Source organism: Microcaecilia unicolor, chromosome 2, assembly GCF_901765095.1.
Source record: "Microcaecilia unicolor chromosome 2, aMicUni1.1, whole genome shotgun sequence".
Lineage (NCBI taxonomy): Eukaryota > Metazoa > Chordata > Amphibia > Gymnophiona > Siphonopidae > Microcaecilia > Microcaecilia unicolor.
Window position 1 is genome coordinate 135,343,118 of NC_044032.1, and position 19,513 is coordinate 135,362,630.

The window sequence follows — 19,513 nt, forward strand, 5'->3', positions numbered from 1 at the left end:
TTTCCCCAGGTGCCCCACATTTCAGCCGCTCTGATATTGTCTCTCACATACTGCGCCACTCCTCCACCCCTTCGGCCCTCTCTATCCTTCCTAAAAAGATTATAGCCCAGTATAGTCACATCCCATTCATGGGAATCATTGAACCATGTCTCTATAATAGCAACAATATCCAAGTTTTCTTCAAACATCAGGGCTTCCAAGTCTTGAACCTTTTACCTAGACTACGAGCATTTGTGCTCATTGCTTTCCATGCGCTTAGTGAGTTTAGGTGGTTTTCTATATTTAGATGACCTTGCCCTCTGCCATCATGTTTATCCAGGGGTGACTTTCTGAATTCCCTTGTTTCCTTTTGTCACCCCACCTTCTAGTTTAAATGTCTAGAAACATACTGTCTGAATTTCACCCCAAGGATCCTTTTTCCCCATCACAGAAAAAAACTCTCTATCACCTGCTTCGGCTACAAAATCTCTCTCCCTATATTGAAAAGGCGAGTCTGACCATAGTGGTCCATGCCTTGATGAAATAATGAATGCCCTGTACACTGGTCAAACCAACTATCAGCGCCAACTAATTTAGAATGTAACAGCATGACTAATAGAAGGCTGCAAGTGGTGTGACCGTATCACATCCTTCCTGCAAAAACTCTACTGTCTACTAGTACCTTACAGGGCTAAATTTAAAACTCTGTTTGATTTTTAAGGTCCTCAGACAAAATGGGTCAGAGTATTTAAAAAATAAGTGCACCCTTTACACACCTTTGAGACCTCTGAGATCCTCTCAAGGAGCATCACTATCTGAACCATCATCAAAAAAATTTGTACGATGTGATACCCGCCAGCGAGCCTTCTCAGGAGTAGCCCCATGCTCTGGAGTTTACTCCAGGAGGGGCTAAGTATAACTTGAGACTACCTCTACTTCAGGAAGTAGGTGAAAGCCTAGCTATTCTCTCAAGCCTTTAATACGTGTGACTGACTGTACACTTATTCTGTATCTGGACTAGCTAGATACACACACTGCAACTTAGATCAATTCCTTATATCTTGTTTAACTTGCATTGAGTTTAGCCACCCATCTATTTATCCCAACTGACTCTGTACATCTTGACCCCACCTATACATCTGCACTTGGCCCCTTGGCTACATGGTAAACTGTAATGTAGAAACTGTATGTTATTTGAATGTTCTAATGCATGCTTAGGTGTTCCATTAGTATTATAATATCATATAACATCTCTGTTACTCAAATTTTAGTACTGTTAAATGTGTACATTTTTGATACTGTTTCATGGTAGTCCTATTATTAGGTTTCAATTTACTATTTTCAAGTTAACCTCATTATTACCTCTCTGACTTATGATGGAACCCCGTTTCTCTTGTTCCAGGATGACTCAGCAGCACTCCAGGAGAAACGCAAAGCATTTTATCCGTTATGTGCAACGCTGGCCGAGCACAAGATCTGCTTCCAGCTCATCTATCCATCTGCCCATTCTTTCCAGTACTTATTCTTAAAGGTGCTTCTGCACATAGTATATGACAGTAATTTTAGAAGGCAGAAGCTAGTACCTAAAACTGAAATTTAACTCATACTATGGTCTTTGGAGTTTGGAATGTTTTTCCGCTTGTATCACTATTGTCTATTGCTTAACATGGGTGTTTAGATTATAAAATTAACAGTAAAAAACAAACAAAAAACCCAACATGCAAAAATATCAGCCCACTATTCAAACAGCTTATACATTTATCCCCAGATTCTATACAGGGCGCCATTTGTGTACAAAAAAAAGGAGAAGAAAACCACCCTATGAAGTAACTCGAGTCCAAAAGGAAAAAGTAGGGGGGGGGGGGGCAACCAATCAATGTCCAACACAAGGGTTAAAAACAAATACAATAATCAGGCTTTTCTATTTCTTTAGAGATAACAAAAACAATTTTTTTTTATAGTTCAGACTCAACGCAGATCTGTGTTTTGGCGCAAAAATGCCAACTTCAGGAGTCAATAAATTGATGTTGATACATATGAATACCAATAACCAGTCTCATGTATACAATGTGCAAAAATGTATAAATGAGACTGTGTAGAGCACAGGCAGAGTCCTTCCATCTATGTGCATCTCCCACTTCTCTCTTCCTATCTTCTCTCCTCTTCCCCTCCATTCATGTGCCCCATTTCCTCCCTCTCCTCTTCCTTTCCTGTAAATTTCCTCCCTCTTTTCTTGTCCCTTTCATCCCACATAACCCCTCTATATCCCTTATACATCCCTGTGTCGAGAATTACCCCTGTGTGTCCCTGGCCCTATGCTCTCTCCCCATCCAGCCTCTCTTTGTTGTGTCTGTCCTTTCTTCCTGCATATCTCACTCTGACCCTCTCTCACTGAGTCTGCTGTCTCTTTCCCTCTCTTCTGCCTGGTCTAGCCTGGTGTCTCTCCCTCTCTGTTCCTTCCTCCCCTTTTGGGGGGTTTGGCAACTCTCTGTGTACCTCCATCTTTCCCACATGATGGTATTACTAAATTGCTTGTCTTTCCTGCAGCAATTCAGCCAGGCTACCGCCGGACAGCCCCTTTTTAACTGCTCTTCCACATGTTTTCCCCTAAGACTATAGAATTTCCCACAATTATTCAGTAAGAAATCTTTTCATTTTAGGCTTTGGGAATTGTGTATATTAAATATTCGCATTTTGCTCAGTACAGGAGAACAGCAACAACAAAAGAAAAGCACAAAAGTGCCTTCAGGACTGGAACAAGCTGGAGTTCTTTATTAAATAGACATGACATGGGCCGTGTTTCGGCATGTCTATGCCTGCGTCAGTGCTAAGATCCCTTGATGATCATACATGACAATTTAAAAAACAATAATGAAGATTTTAAACGCACAGTGTGTCTACATTAAATTTGCCTTGATTAGTGAACAAACTGCCAAACAAGAGAAAATACTGGAGAAAATATTTCTGCTTTTCATTTCTACTTTTGGAGTGTTGAACTGCATACAGTCTTTTCTCTTAGAATTTCTATTTCAATTTTAATCTGCAATTACTAACTCATGGTCTGTTCTGTATTTATGACTGAGGTGAAATATTCTGCAAACTGTCTCATGGAATTTCACTGTGGAAACAGAAACCATTTTAGTGATCAATGAAACCACAGCCAGACATAGGAAGGGTAATTTTTCAAACCCATTTCCATTGGCAAGCAGTGGAGGGGCATAATCGAACGGAGCGCCCAAGTTTTCATGAGGGCGTCCTTGTAGGACTGCCCCGTAAAGGGGCGGGGCAACCCGTATTATCGAAACAAGATGGGCGTCCATCTTTCGTTTTGATAATGCGGTCAGAGATGCCCAAATCTGGAAATTTAGGTCGACCTTAGAGATGGTCATCCTTAAGTCGTTTTTGAGATGGTCGTCCACGGTTTTTGGCGATAATGGAAACCGAGGACGCCCATCTCAAAAACGACCAAATCCAAGCCATTTGGTCATGGGAGGAGCCAGCATTCGTAGTGCACTGGTCCCCCTCACATGACAGGACACCAACCGGGCACCCTAGGAGGCAATGTGGTGGATTTCAGAAAAAGCTCCCAGGTGCATAGCTCCCTTACCTTGGGTGCTGAGCCCCCCAACCCCCCCCCCAAGAAAAAAAACTGTACACCACTACCATAGCCCTTAGGGATGAAGGGGGGCACCTACATATGGGTACAGTGGGTTTTGGAGGGCTCATATTTACCACCACAAGTGTAACAGGTGGGGGGGGGGGATGGGTCTGGGTTCACCTGCCTGAAGTACACTGCAGTACTCACTACAACTGCGCCAGGGACCTGCATACTGCTGCGATGGACCTGAGTATGGCATTTGAGGCTGGTATAGAGGCTGGCAAAAAAGTATTTTTAAAGATGTTTTTTGAGGGTGGGAGGGGGTTAGTGACCATTAGGGGAGTAAGGGGAGGTCATCCCCGATTCCCTCCGGTGGTCATCTGGTCAGTTCGGGCACCTTTTTGATGCTTGGTCATGAAATAAAATGGACCAAGTCGGCCAAGTGTTCGTCAGGGACGCCCTTCTTTTTTCCATTATTGGCCGAGGACGCCCATCTCCTAAGCAAGCCCCAGTCCTGCCTTCACTACACTGCCGACACGCCCCCGTGAACTTTGGTCATCCCTGCGACGGAAAGCAGTTGAGGGCTCCCAAAATCGGCTTTCGATTATGCCGATTTGGGCGACCTTGCGAGAAGGATGCCCATCTCCTGATTTGTGTCGGAAGATGGGCGCCCTTCTCTTTCGAAAATTCACCTGATGGTTTTGCTTGCAGAAATGGGCTTTTACAAAACTGCTTGCTAGATGTGCAGTAAAAGTACTCATGAGATGAGCTGAGGAACTACTGTTGAAAAGTCAAATAAGGGACAAGCACATGGTGGCTAATTCTGGTAAGGCAGGCTAATAAGAACCTCACAGATAATGCATATTTAAATTTACCTGGTTACAATTTAGTTTACTTGCAAGGTCTGAATTAATCCCATTTAGTACAAACTGCAAAGTCATTATATGAGTTTCCTAACTGTACTCAACTGTGTATACAAGGGTAAAGGTTTACTGTTCACAAAAGGTGCTTTGAGATACTTGATCTACATATGGCTTATAAAAAGAAAAAAAAATCACGACTTATCCTTGTAGATCTAATTATCTTCCTGTAAATAATGGTGAAAGAAAGAACGCATGCCAACTCTTTTCAGAACTCAGTCACTGTTACAAGACAAACTATTATTGCTCAATGGTATGGAGTTTTCTGATTTGCATCCTTCACAAAATATGATAAACTTACTGACATATTTGCATGAGCTTTCCAAGGGGTAGAAAATATTTATTTAAGAGATGCTTTACCACAAAAAACACTTCGAGCTTGCATCTTTTAGGCTGAAAATTTCTTACATGATCTTAAAGTTTCTACTGAATACACATAAGAACAAGTTAAATTAAAGCAGAAATAAGATTAACTCCATTTGCTTCAAGCTAGGCATTTACAAAAGTACCATGCACATTTTAACAAACATTTGCATTTCTACCACTCTATTCCTATCAGAGAAAATTTTTACAGATACAGTTGTATGTTACTACACTCCTATTTTCTTGTATAAACTGTTTTCAGGAAGAAAGGTACGATCATGTCCTATATACTGAAAGATCTGTTGTGTATAATGTTTTTAAATGTGCCAGGTACAATGCAACAAAATCACCCAAGTAAACTCGGTCATGTGAGTCACAGCATTAACATGCTGGCATTTAAGGCATTACATGTTAAGTAAAATATTCCAGTATAAAATGGCTGAAGTTTCATGTGTCACACAGAATACCCTTGGTCCACAAATGTTCACAACATAGAAATAATTGTTGAACTGAATTATTCAGTACACAGGAAAAAGGCCAAAGTACATTTTCATTTTAGTTTAAGGTTGAAAAATGTCTTTATCCAAAGATGATAAACAATAGATCTTGATAATTTCCAAATGCTACTGTAGGAAGAGAATGCTGAAGGCCATCACTATACAGCACACCGCTACATATGGACTCTTCCGTTCACCTGTAGGAAAGGAGAAAAAAATATTAAGAACAGGTTTTCATGACCTCCTAAAAAAGACAAATCATGTCAACATTATACCCACACTAAATCACACTCTAAAGTGGTAAATTTGCTCACTTTGACACTGGAAAGGTAGCTGCAATAAATAGCTATTTCGGCATTATGAAGAATAAAATTATTGGCTATGGCCAGTCTAGCAGCTCTGTGGCAGTGTTGTGCGCTGCTTGTAGAGGTCACGGGTTTGATTCTTTTGCCAGGCCTGGGTCAAGGCCCAACATGCTTCTAAGGCAGCTATTACAATCTGTGGGGAGTTGGAGGTAGGGGCAGGAGGTGGTAGTCCCAGTTATTATAAAATAGTGACACCTAGTAAACTGACTTAGGTTTATAAGTGCAGTGTTTAAGAAAGAGTCACTATGCAAAGAGTGGAGAAATACTAATGGTTAGACAGCAGGCTGAGAGCCAGGCTGCCTTCTAAGCTTTGTGCATTCAAGCCATTATGTGTCCTAGTGCATACAATTTGGAAGCGATGCAACTTAAAAGGGAGGAAAAATAGTGCGAGCATACTCTTAACTAGGATGGATCATTTTTTTTGTTTCTGCTCTACGGCAGACTATCTGTGGTAATACAATATCTCCCTCTCTAACCCAAGCCATATGAACAGTGCAAGCTGCGAACTCTCCTTTGGTGATGCTCTCCTGTAGTGAGGAAGGTGCTCTACCCCTCCACAGCACCCAACTGGGATTGTGCGATCCATCTGTGCACTCTCATATGGGGGTGGTCACCATGAAGAAAGCAGTGAGCAGAAGGATGGCAACAGTGCTGGCTGTATCTTTTATTCTGCCTGGAAGAGAGGGAGGGGCATGAAGTCAGGCTGGAGTCATTCCCTGTAAGTCACAGGTACTATGCTGGGCTGGAGAGTCCATTAGTGGAATGTGGAGTTTCATGCTCCCGCCCAACAGCCTACTTCTCCAGCGAATGTGCAGGGAAAATCAGGACCAGACGACTTTGTCAGTGACCGGGGGGGGGGGGGGGGGGGGGGGGGGTGCAAAATGTGAGTGATAAGTTACAGATATTACCCTTCCTTTCTCAAGTCTGTGTGAGATAAACATTATTGTAACTTCATTTCACCCATTTCAACCACCACAAAAATTCCCATAATGCACTGGAATGGGGTGGTCTCAAATCCAGTACTGGCCTAAAATCTCCTTACTGAAACTGGGTAGGAGCCTAAGTGGAAATGCTGTCAGCCTGACCAGCATAATCCCACTCTGATTCTTTGCCAAGCTTGCATGCAGTGGAGCAAAGCATATACATGAATTACCATATTGCATAACTGTAAATACAGTCCAAAGGGTTATATGACTAAAATATTTTGTATGTAAAGAAAAATGTTTGCTTAAGTCAACTCAGTCCTTAGGAGGGAATCATGGAACCAAGGCAGCCCAGTCCAGATTCCATTGCAGCTCTTTCTGATCTTGGGCAAGTCACTAAACCTTCCATTGTCTCAGGTACAAACTTAGATTGTAAACCCTCTCACACAGGAAAATATCTACTTCAGCTGAATGCAACTCCACTTGAGCTGCAACTGACTAAAGCTAAATAAAAAAATTCCTTCCTGAATCCCGAATGAAGATTCATGGCACTGGAATTCAGTCCCCAATATGAATGAGCTGAAAGCTCAAATAAGCAGCAGACAACTGCCAGGCCAGAACATAATCCCAGCTGCTCAAAGCTGGAGTGAAAGAGAAGCTAGATGGGGGTATCGGGGTGAAAATAGCTTAACACAAAAAAACTAACAATTCCTTAGTAAACTGCAGGGTAGAAGGAACTGCCAGTGTACAAAACCTGCATGTGTCCAGATTAGTGGCAAGTACCAACAACTATGACAATTTCCCCTCCCTCTCCATTTACACAATTTTCAACCTGCATCCTTCACACATATCTATCCTTTCAAAAGGGAAAGCATTCATATGACACTAGCAGTTCTTAAATCTGCCTCACAATTTTACAGCCTTCCACATAGGCCAGCCTCATTACAAGCAAGGACTCAATTGCTGAATCACTTATGCTACATCCACAATATTCATGGCAAAGAGAAATGGATTCTGTCTCCACACATCCCAGTCCTTGAAGTGCCCTGTCACCTTCCATAAGGTATACATACATATTTGACCAGCATTATGCTGGGCAAAGATGTTATTATTGCTTTGAACAGGGATAAATGTTTGCACGTGTGAAGCCATGTACAAATGGACACATCTATAGGCTAAAGAAAAACAGAATGAAACAAATACATACAATTGAGTTCATCAACACATTGTCCTTTCCTGCCAAGTATGTGGACCTAAAGGTCACCCTACGTGAGATGGCTCACTTCCAGACCTTGACAGCCTCCCAACCTAGGAGCGAAGATCACATTTCTCTCTGTTGGTTTATACACGCAGATTATAAATGCAATTAAAAAATGTACTTTGCTTGTGAATGCCAGAAATCTAAGAAATAAGACTGGAGAATTACAATGTGAAACATTAAATGAAAATGTAGACATACAGGGATTTCTGGAGACCTGGCAGGAGGAGGAAACATTAATAAGACATTGATAGGGTACAAATTACAGTAGATACCTGTATATAGGTTGGTTGCACATATACATTGCTACCTAACGTTGACCCATATCTGATTCTTTGCATATAGGTCGTGTGGCCAGCTTTTCCCCCTTCCCCTTTCTATCCCCCCAAGCGTCCAACGAATCATCTACCATGCTCTACTTCAGTCCTGTAACAGCAGTTGGCAGCAGATGCCACCCTGAGAGGGGTCAACGTATTGTACAGATCGCATAGTTCCTTATCCTATGAAGATACTTGTTCTTCAACTGTCAAAGTTGAAAAGTTCTCAAGATCTAGAGAGAAAAACATTGAAGGCTTCAACTGTAAGGTTGTGGAAACTCCTAAATAATTCAGGGCTGGGAAGAGAGCATCTGAAAAACTGATGAACATGTGACTGTGGAGAGAACAGTGTCAAGAGTATGGCCTGCCACATGGGCAGGAGAATTAACAAGTTGAGACAAGTGGAAATCTTGAAGAAGTCATTCAAAATCAGTTCTGAAGGGGGCACAGGCATCTTCCAGATGAATGCTGAAATCTCCTAGTCTAATAAGGTGATCTGAATGAACACTGGCTTGGCTGAAAACAGACTGAAGTGTCTGAAAGGAGGAAGATTTGACCGGTGGGAGATGGTATAGAAGGAGGAAATTTATTAGGGAAGGAGCAACCATTTGAAATGACAGTAATTCCAAAGAAGAGCAGCGGCATAGAGGAAATAATGATGTAGACAGCACCAGGGAAGGTTTAGAGGATGACTAGCCTTAAATGACGCTGCAAAGGTGACTCTTAAAAGTCTTCAAAATGACCTGGGAGACGGAACAATCACTTTAGGATATGATGAAATTCCTTGGACTCTTGGGGAAGTGTGCTGATGTGCCAAAGCTTCTGCTTGAAGCTTGAAATCTGTTTCCACTGGCTCTCAGTCAGAGTCCTTCTAGCCTAATTTTTAGAGCTGCGCATGCAGGTTAAAAATTGACTCAAATTTAAGAACCATCCCGTTTGGCTGACTTCCTTGGAATTGTACTGGGCCTTTGAAACCAGTACAAGATCACAGGAAAAGAAGGCTCAAAGCTTTATCCTGTTGAGCTTGAACCACTCTTGGTAACATATTCAATCTGATCCTGTAGACCAGTGGTTCCCCAGCATTCAGGTTTTTAAGATATCCACAATGAATATTCATGAGAGAGATCTGCATGTATTGTCTCCACTGCATGAAAATCTATCTCATGAACTGCACATTATGAGACCAATCTATTTGAACTCTCACTCATGTACAATAAGAAAACTGTGAAATAAAAAGGTATTACATCTACAGATGTACAGTGAAAAAAACGTAATGTTCCTCTCTCTGACTTTTACATATAATGTTTATTCAAAAGTAGTGGAAGTGTATAAGGAGCAATGGATGACCATTACCAGACAAGTTCTTTGGTATTTTAAATGAATGCTACATAAGTACATAAGTATTGCCATACTGGGAAAGACCAAAGGTCCATCAAGCCCAGCATCCTGTTTCCAACATTGGCCAATCCAGGACAAAAATACCTGGCAAGATCCCAAAAAAGTACAAAACATTTTATACTGCTTATCCCAGAAATAGTGGATGTTGCCCTATATCTACAGTTTTGGGACCATTAGCCTTATTAGAGAGATCACAGAGGTAGATATTTAATGCTAAGAAATATACGGTCATGTATTTGGGCTGCAAAATCCCATGGAAGCAATACAGTATATAGGTGAAGTACTTCTGCTCAAGGAAAGCAGGACGCTGCACTTTTTTTTTACAGCTCCCAACCTATGGAATTCCCTGCCACCAACTATTCATTGTCAACTTTCCTTTAAATGTTTTAAATCTGAATTGAAAACATGACTATTTCAACAGGCCTACCCTACTTAGTTCTATTATAGAGACGTGGTATGAGACTCACTAATTCCTGGTTTTTATTTGTGCGACTTCCATTTGTGTGATTTGTCTTGATATGACTTCTTTTTAGCGCTATAGAAATGCTAAATAGTAGTAGTAGTATGAGTGCCTTTCCTAATCATTATTGTAGTTCTTCTCTTCAAATTTGTGTTGTAGACTGTAGACTGCCTAGTCATGCCAGCCAGATATGTGAAGTGTAGTAAATCACAAATAAATTGTACCCGATAATTGTAAGGCAGTCAAACGGACAGAAAAGTGCTAGCAAAAACCAGAAGGATGCTTGGGTGCAAACTGTTAACAATTTCATCTTCCTCATGTGCAAGGCTTGATTGCACTAGGGACTCTGCTTTTTCATTCTTGCTCCTCCTTTGTGGAATGCATTTTACCTATAGTTAGAAACATCTTTGTGCAGATTTAAATCAGATCTGAAGGCCTGCTACTTTTCAATTGACTTTGGCTAAGGCTGTTGGTGGAGTTGACAGACTGCGCATTTGGCTTTATTTTCTAAATGTTTCTCCTTGTCTTATTTAATCGCTACTTGATTGCCTACTTTTTCATTTTTCTTTTACTACTACTACTTACTACTTAACATTTCTAAAGTGCTAGTTCCCCCTTAGTTATTTTATTATTGTGAACTGTTCTGTTTGTGTCACACAAAGGGCAGTACAGAAAGAGTGGTAATAAACACAAACAAAGGGAGAAAAATGGTTAGCAGGAAAAAGAAGGCAATAGCATCCCTGTAGAAGTCTCTGGTGAAACCTCATTTGCGTGCACACCTTCAAAAAGATATAAACAGGATGGCATTGATTCAGAAGGCAGCAAGTAAAAGGGTCAGTGGTCTTTGTCATAAACCAAATTTTTAAATCTCTATATATATGCTTTGGAAGAAAGGTGGGGGAGGGGAGATATGATAGAGATATTATACCTCTGTGGCATAAATGAACAAGAGGTGAGATACTTTCAATTAAAAGAACAATCTGGAAAAGGGGTCACAGATGAAGGTAAATTAGATATTTCCTTAGTTTATGGAAAAGGGTAGTATATGCATGAACAGCCTCCAGGTAGAGGCAGTGGAGATAAGTACTGTATCTGAATTCAGGAACTCATGTGATAAGCACAAAGGATCTCTGGGGAACAGGAAGGATTGTAGAGGTTAGTAACTGATATGGATAAGACAGACTGGTTGGGCTTTTTGGTTTAAATCGTCATCTTTTTCTTTGTTTCTCTATTCAACAGTGCAGAGACTACAAAGTTAAATGGATAATTTATCTGTTTAAACTTTTCATTTTCAGTGATCCTACTTGGACAGATAGGATTACTGAAGATACGCACACACAAGTTTTATCCTGTGAGCAGCTGAATATGACAGCTTGCCAGATAGCTTAGCTTTCCCCCTCCCAGTGGACACTCCAACTAGAAAAGGATAACTCTGGCAGTTTAACAATTTAAATGGCCAAGCTTATTCATTTAAATATCCAAAACCGGTTACCCAAAAAAGCACTTACAGTTGGCCCTGCTGCTCATTGGTTGTGTGATTTTGAATCTCGACCTCATACTGTGTATGCATGTGTTAGAAAACAGTGTAATGTGTCTATACAATGTCCATATTAAACAAGAACACATTAAAGCCTTTACAGTACTGAATATTTAATGAAATATTCAGGAACCTGGGTCAATCCCACAGGTTGCCAAATAGAGTAATGTGTAATGAACCTAGATACACTTCCATCTAGAAAAAAGTATACAAAAAAGTCTTGACCTATGAAAATCATTGTTTACCAAAATTTAGTACTTGGAAATTCTGGAAGTTAAGACACCCCCCCCCCCCTCAAACCACAATAAACAAACATATCGACATCCAAAAGGTATTTGAGGCAGAGCTGCCTGTGGTTGCTAGCAGTCTAGGGTCAGATGATTTGGTTGGCAACAAATGTGAGAAATCTGCAGCTTTCAAGGTCACCAATATATTTGTATTATCTGTTAACATTTAGCCTACACAGTTATTTACAACTGCCAATTAAAGAAAGATATATGGAGACCCACTTAAAAATCTGACTGAGCATTAAGTAGTGTACAGTGTTATTCTAAAAATATTCTTTCATGAAAACGTACCTATATTAATATCTTCAGCTGCTAACTACCACTTCGAAGGGGCTCATTTTCAAAGCACTTAGACTTACAAAATTCCATAGGTTTCTATGTAACTTTGTAAGTCTAAGTGCTTTGAAAATACACCTCGAATTTGTGTTATTAAGTATACAATGACATCAGAATTGTAACAGAATTAGAAGGAAAGTGCCCCAAAACATGATTTTCAGTTGTTTAGCTTCTTCTGATATGTATGTAGAGTTGTAAAATTAAAGAGAGATTCAATTTTAAAATGAGGCTTTGGGGGGAAATTGTGATTTATGCTCTTGAAAAACAGAAATGAAAAAAAAAAACTACTCACCGATCCTGGCACACTTCCAAAATATGCCCAGCACTCTGTAAAGAAAAAAATTGCTTTCAATCTGTTTTGCACACTGAAAAACTTAAAAAAAAAACAACCCCCCAGTAAAGAATCATTTGTTCAAAAGCATATTATTCTAGCCACATAAAAATGAGACATACTTTTTTCATTGTCTGAAATGGAGTTTGAATTATACGCTTTAAGAGTAGAGAATCAATTCCCACATGCAATACACTAGTTTTTAAATCTCTAAATCTGTATATATGAATTTGTTTCCGAACAAGTGGTATTACAAGCCATTTTTGTTCATTTATATATAGTGGTAAATAGACATAAATTTTGCTGGCCTCTTATCAAAACACAGAACCACCCCCCTAAACAACTAATGTATGTTATTTGTTGAATGCCACCGATAGATATAGATAAATATAGTAAGGTGGATAAGAATGAAAGTTTGCTCCAATAAGCCTCATGCAAGAAGCGTGAGCAATTTATTCAAATGGAAGGTTAAGAAGTTCCAAGGAGATCACTCAGTAGGAGAGAGGCCAATACTAAGACTTGGGAACAGAGAACCAACCCAAGAGGAGGCACCTCAAGAATCACGAACTAGAAAGAGGAGATACCAACGGTGAAAAAGCTAGGCACTCAAGAGTCCAAAATATAGGATCTCTAAGGGAGTGATAGGGAGAGTAGATGGCATGGATGGGCAGACTAGATAGGCCATATGGTCTTTATCTGCCTTTCATTTTTCTCTGTTTCTAGAAAAGCCAGATATCAAAGAGGTTAACCCTGGCAAGCCGTCAGGGAGGTTCAGTAAGTTGGTTCTGGAATCTAACAACTTAATAAATAATGAAGAGGAAGCATAGATGGATATAAGTCCTTGATAAAGTTTAAAATTTCTTTTGAATAAGCATAATTATAATTGACATTTGTGACGTTTTTTTTTATTTATTTTTTACCAGCCAGAGGTTTTCTCCACATTGCATAGGCTTTTGTAAAACCAATGATAATATTGGGACTCTCTTTAGGGAAGGCTGGTATTGTGGCTGGTTCCTGGGAAATTTGAGGTTTCATTTTGTTTTTATAAAGTTGATACGGGGCAGGTATCGTGTGGAGGGAGGCTCAACTATCTTTGATAATAGTTCTTCTTATAGACTTAATGGCTGACTTCCTTTTTTGTGTTTGATCTGGTATTTGATAATCACCTATTATTATATTGTTGCCAAATTTGCTAGTTTTCCTAATATCTGTTAACATTCCATTATCTGCCCGTTTGTTTTGGACTGGCAGATAGTAGTATAGCCCTACCAGTATACTCCTTCCTTTCAGACAGAGAATTTCTATCTATAAAAAACATAGCAGGGTTTAAAAAATATTTCTAGGATAAGCATCATAAAATTTGTCTGTCTTACTCTTTTGGGATTTTACCAGGTACTTGTGACCTGGATTGGCCACTGCTGGAAACAGGATACTGGGCTTGATGGACCTTTGGTTTGTCCCAGTATATTATGTTCTTACAAAAGATTCACTAAAAAACAGTATACAAGGTATGGAAAAGTAAATCACAAAAAAATATATCAAAATACTACACTTTCCTTGCACTAGAATGATACAGAAAATTCAGTGTGTTATACTGGGATTATAAAATGGAGGAAAATGAGCCTCACAGAGCTCCTGGACAATATAGCTGTCTATTAGAGCTAAAACGGATCTTAAATTGATCCTCTGTTCATCATTGGCTCTGAAAAAACCTCCAAATTAGTACTACCACAATAGTGACAAATATAATGGTTCCATTCAATTGTTGCCCCACAAAATATTGGAACTAAGTGTAAAATAAACACTTATCTATAACGCTAGAAGACTTCAAACACTCTTCTTAAGGCGCTCTAAGCCAACGTGGCCAGCGTTTCGTAAAAAACTGCTTCAGGGCTTAGATAGCGTTAGTTTTCTAAAAAAAGAGAAAGACATTCTAATTATTCATCACTATGGTAGTAAAACAGTATTCAACTAATTTTGACAAACTTGCCCACTCACATGAAAACCGCTGTAGCGGTAGTCTCCTGCATTCGGCATTGCGATTACTACAAAATGGCTCCGATTTATACTCAGTGACGTCAGACGCTGTGCCGTGGAGCAGCCAATCATCAGATAGCAGTACTAGAAGCTTTAAAGGTGTACTGCCATTCGCAACAGTTTTAAAAGAAATGGCACCATTCAACTTTTGAATTGAGCCCTACAGGTTCTAGAGATTGCAAACGATAAATCCACCTCTGCTCAAATTGTAGCAGCAGACGGCGGAGATCTCCCCCTCTCGGAGATCTCTGAATGCATTGCAAAATAACACATTTAAAGTCTTTGAATTCATGTGCTTTTTGTTTACAATGTGTAACCAATGGTGAACCAATCTTTTCAGTATGTATCGCACTTCTATGTTCAATTAAACGTGTGATTAGTGTCCGAGATGTCTGTCCTACATAGATTTTATTGCAAGGACATCTTAAGGTGTATATTACATTCGCAGATGTACATGTTGACAACGATGTTAATTTATATATCTTATGGTCAGCTGGATTAACAAAAATCCCGGTTTCATCCATAATGTCACAAAAATTACAGTTGCCACATTTGAAGTGCCCATGGGCATTAGAAGTCTGAAAAAAATCTTCGGTGGAAAGCACTGCTGGGCATAAGGATTCTTTCAGATTTCTGCCTCTGTTGTATGCAATTCGTACACGAGACTTTCTGAAGATGGAATGTGATTGAATTAAAGGCCAATATTTCTTAATACTTTTGACTACTTGAGGTGTACTTGCAGTATATTGTGTCACAAAAGTGAAAACATCTTCATCTGCATCCTTTGGAGTAACTCTAGGTGTTAGAAGTGAATCTCTATGATTATATTTCGCTCTTCTATACACTGTGTGTACGACCTGTTTAGGATATCCACGTCGTAGTAATCTAGCATAGTAATCAAACATAGAGAGATTCTTAGGCAACTTCACAATCCCACTGATTATGTGGCATTAGCCAGAGATCCTACCAGTCAGTTACAACAACATATTTTTTCCTTAACCAGTAAAGCTTATGCTGAAGGTATATTGACGCAAAAGGAGTACAATTTTCTTAATACCACTCACCCTAAAATTCCAGTAATCTATATTTTGCCCAAGATCCATAAGACGTTAGTGGATCCACCAGGAAGACCAATTATTTCCAGCAGAGGCTCGGTCTTAGAGCCGCTCTCTATGTTTGTTGACTGTTTTTTGCAACCATTTGTCACTGAAGGTGAATCGTATATAAAGGACACAACAGAGTTTCTACAGAAACTAGAAGCTAACAGTCACCTTGCAGAGAAATCTTTAATGGCTACTCTAGATGTTACCTCACTATATACTGTCATTCCACAAGATGAGGCGTTAGAAGTATTGAAAGTCTTTCTAGACAGAAGACTATCAAGTAGAGTTACTACTTCTTTCATCATATCTCTAGCTACGTTAGCCATGAAAAAGAATTATTTTCAATTTGAAGACATCATATATCAACAAACATCGGGCGTTGCGATGGGAGCCACGATGGCTCCCTCTGTAGCAAATTTATTCATGAGAGCATTTGAATTGAAATATGTCTACACTTTACGGGCATATGATAAGGTTAGTTTATGGGTAAGATATATTGATGATATCTTTCTATTATGGAATGGTGACATCAACACATTAACCCAATTTGTAGAAGATTTAAACCAATGCCATCCACGTATCCATTTTGTCATGCATGCAAATTTAAGTAATATTTCATTTCTTGATGTTCAGGTTTTAAACACAGGGAAAAACTTTAAGACTACAGTTTTTCACAAGACAACAGATAGAAATACTTTTCTTGCTTATGGCAGCTGTCATCCCAGTACACTTATCAACAGTTTACCCTTTTCACAGTTTTTAAGGTATCGTAGGGTCTGTTCAGATGATTATGAATTTCGGCACCAATCAAAAGATTTGACTGCTAGATTACTACGACGTGGATATCCTAAACAGGTCGTACACACAGCGTATAGAAGAGCGAAATATAATCATAGAGATTCACTTCTAACACCTAGAGTTACTCCAAAGGATGCAGATGAAGATGTTTTCACTTTTGTGACACAATATACTGCAAGTACACCTCAAGTAGTCAAAAGTATTAAGAAATATTGGACTTTAATTCAATCACATTCCATCTTCAGAAAGTCTCGTGTACGAATTGCATACAACAGAGGCAGAAATCTGAAAGAATCCTTATGCCCAGCAGTGCTTTCCACCGAAGATTTTTTTCAGACTTCTAATGCCCATGGGCACTTCAAATGTGGCAACTGTAATTTTTGTGACATTATGGATGAAACCGGGATTTTTGTTAATCCAGCTGACCATAAGATATATAAATTAACATCGTTGTCAACATGTACATCTGCGAATGTAATATACACCTTAAGATGTCCTTGCAATAAAATCTATGTAGGACAGACATCTCGGACACTAATCACACGTTTAATTGAACATAGAAGTGCGATACATACTGAAAAGATTGGTTCACCATTGGTTACACATTGTAAACAAAAAGCACATGAATTCAAAGACTTTAAATGTGTTATTTTGCAATGCATTCAGAGATCTCCGAGAGGGGGAGATCTCCGCTGTCTGCTGCTACAATTTGAGCAGAGGTGGATTTATCGTTTGCAATCTCTAGAACCTGTAGGGCTCAATTCAAAAGTTGAATGGTGCCATTTCTTTTAAAACTGTTGCGAATGGCAGTACACCTTTAAAGCTTCTAGTACTGCTATCTGATGATTGGCTGCTCCACGGCACAGCGTCTGACGTCACTGAGTATAAATCGGAGCCATTTTGTAGTAATCGCAATGCCGAATGCAGGAGACTACCGCTACAGCGGTTTTCATGTGAGTGGGCAAGTTTGTCAAAATTAGTTGAATACTGTTTTACTACCATAGTGATGAATAATTAGAATGTCTTTCTCTTTTTTTTAGAAAACTAGCGCTATCTAAGCCCTGAAGCAGTTTTTTACGAAACGCTGGCCACGTTGGCTTGGAGCGCCTTAAGAAGAGTGTTTGAAGTCTTCTAGCGTTATAGATAAGTGTTTATTTTACACTTAGTTCCAATATTTTGTGGGGCAACAATTGAATGGAACCATTATATTTGTCACTATTGTGGTAGTACTAATTTGGAGGTTTTTTCAGAGCCAATGATGAACAGAGGATCAATTTAAGATCCGTTTTAGCTCTAATAGACAGCTATATTGTCCAGGAGCTCTGTGAGGCTCTTTTTCCTCCATTTTATAATCCCAGTATAACACACTGATGTCTCTTACAAAAGATTCTACATTGCTATCTGATTCATGTAGAATTTTAATTTTGTTTGACTCAATTCCTTCTTTAACATATAGCACAACCCCCCCCCCCCAATTTGATCCACCCTATTATTGACATATAGGGGTCCTTTTACCAAGTGATGGGAGGGCGTTGCAAAACAGCACTACCACTGGGCATGCACAAGTACCTGGCGGTAGTTCTAAGTTTGCCACGTGCCATTTCCAGCACTAGAAAATTATTTTCTAGCATGGGGGAGGGGAGTAGTCATTCCCAGTGGTAACTGGGCAGTGCAGGCACATTGACCCGTGTTGCCCGATTACTGCCGGGTTAGCGTGTGAGCCCTTACCTCCTATAGATTTTGCTCACACTTTTTCTGTAGTAGCTCAAGGTGAGTTACATTCAAGTACACTAGGTATTTCTCTGTCTCTGGAGGGCTCACAATCTAAGTTTGTACCTGAGGCAATGGAGGGTTAAGTGACTTGCCCAAGATCACAAGGAGCAGCAGTGGGATTTGAACCATCCACCACTGGATGTCAAGACAGGTACTCTAACCACTAGGCCACTCCTCCACTATATTAGTGCATGGCAATTAAAGACTCCTAAACAAAAAATGCCTTTTCCCTGCTGCAGTAAAAAGTGCCCTCTGCATGCAGCAACTTCATGCGCCAACACTACCGCGGGCACCTTTTACCACTGCTTGGTAAAAGGACCCCATAATTTGTAACCTGGTAACATGCCCCACTGATTGTCCTCCTTCTACTAGATCTCTGAGATGTCTATTATATCTACCTCTTTATTTAGTGCTATATAAAACTCTCCCAGTTTATTTTTCAGGCTTCTAGCATTTGTATATAGACACTTCAAATTGTGTTTTTCCCTTGCTACAAGCTGGCAGGGATAATTTGCAACCTTTAATTTGCTGTCCTGGCTTTCTTTCACCTCTGAATTTGAGACATATGTATATCAAACCAATGCATCACACAAACAATTATCTACATTTGTTTGATTGCTCATTTATTTAGGATAAAAGAGCACAAGCAGATCTTCATAAAGAATTAGATCAATGCATCGCATGTAATAACTGGGGAAGTAGCATAGTAACATAGTAGATAACATAGTAGATGATGGCAGATAAAGACCTGCACGGTCCATCCAGTCTGCCCAACAAGATAAACTCACATGTGTCATTTTTTGTGCATACCTTACCTTGATTTGTACCTGTCTTTTTCAGGGCACAGACCGTATAAGTCTGCCCAGCACTATCCCCGCCCCACCTTCCACCACCGGCTCTGGCACAGACTGTATAAGTCTGCCCAGCACTATCCCCACCTCCCAACCACCAGCCCTGCCTCCCACCACCGGCTAAGCTTCTGGGGATCCCTTCTTTTGGTAAAATTATACTTACCTCAAGTGGGTTCTGAACGAGTAAGTACTTGAGGGGTGGTCAAAGTCATAGCTAGCTATACTTCCTTATTTCAAGCAAATGATGTTCCTTTAATACACAGATACAAAAGGATTTTAGAGACTGGAATAGGGTTTTTTCCCACCTGGCTGGGAGGATTGCGATTAGTAAAATATACTCGCCTTTCCCATACCAGCCTGCAAACCTTTAATCATTGACAAA

General features: G+C 39.8%; 1 protein-coding gene across 2 annotated transcripts in view; it reads right to left on the reverse strand.

The window, feature by feature from the left end:
• Nucleotides 1–4,816: 4,816 nt before the first annotated feature.
• The window catches only part of TMEM167A (transmembrane protein 167A), a 68,698-nt gene continuing 54,001 nt past the window's right edge, over nt 4,817–19,513 (reverse strand). For both annotated transcript variants that reach the window (XM_030193353.1, XM_030193354.1), the window contains exons 3-4: nt 12,531–12,565; nt 4,817–5,554 (exon numbers count right to left, since the gene is read on the reverse strand). In XM_030193353.1, coding sequence (XP_030049213.1) covers nt 5,484–5,554; nt 12,531–12,565 — 106 coding nt within the window. In that variant the 3' untranslated portion in view covers nt 4,817–5,483. The remainder of the gene's footprint in view (nt 5,555–12,530; nt 12,566–19,513) is intronic.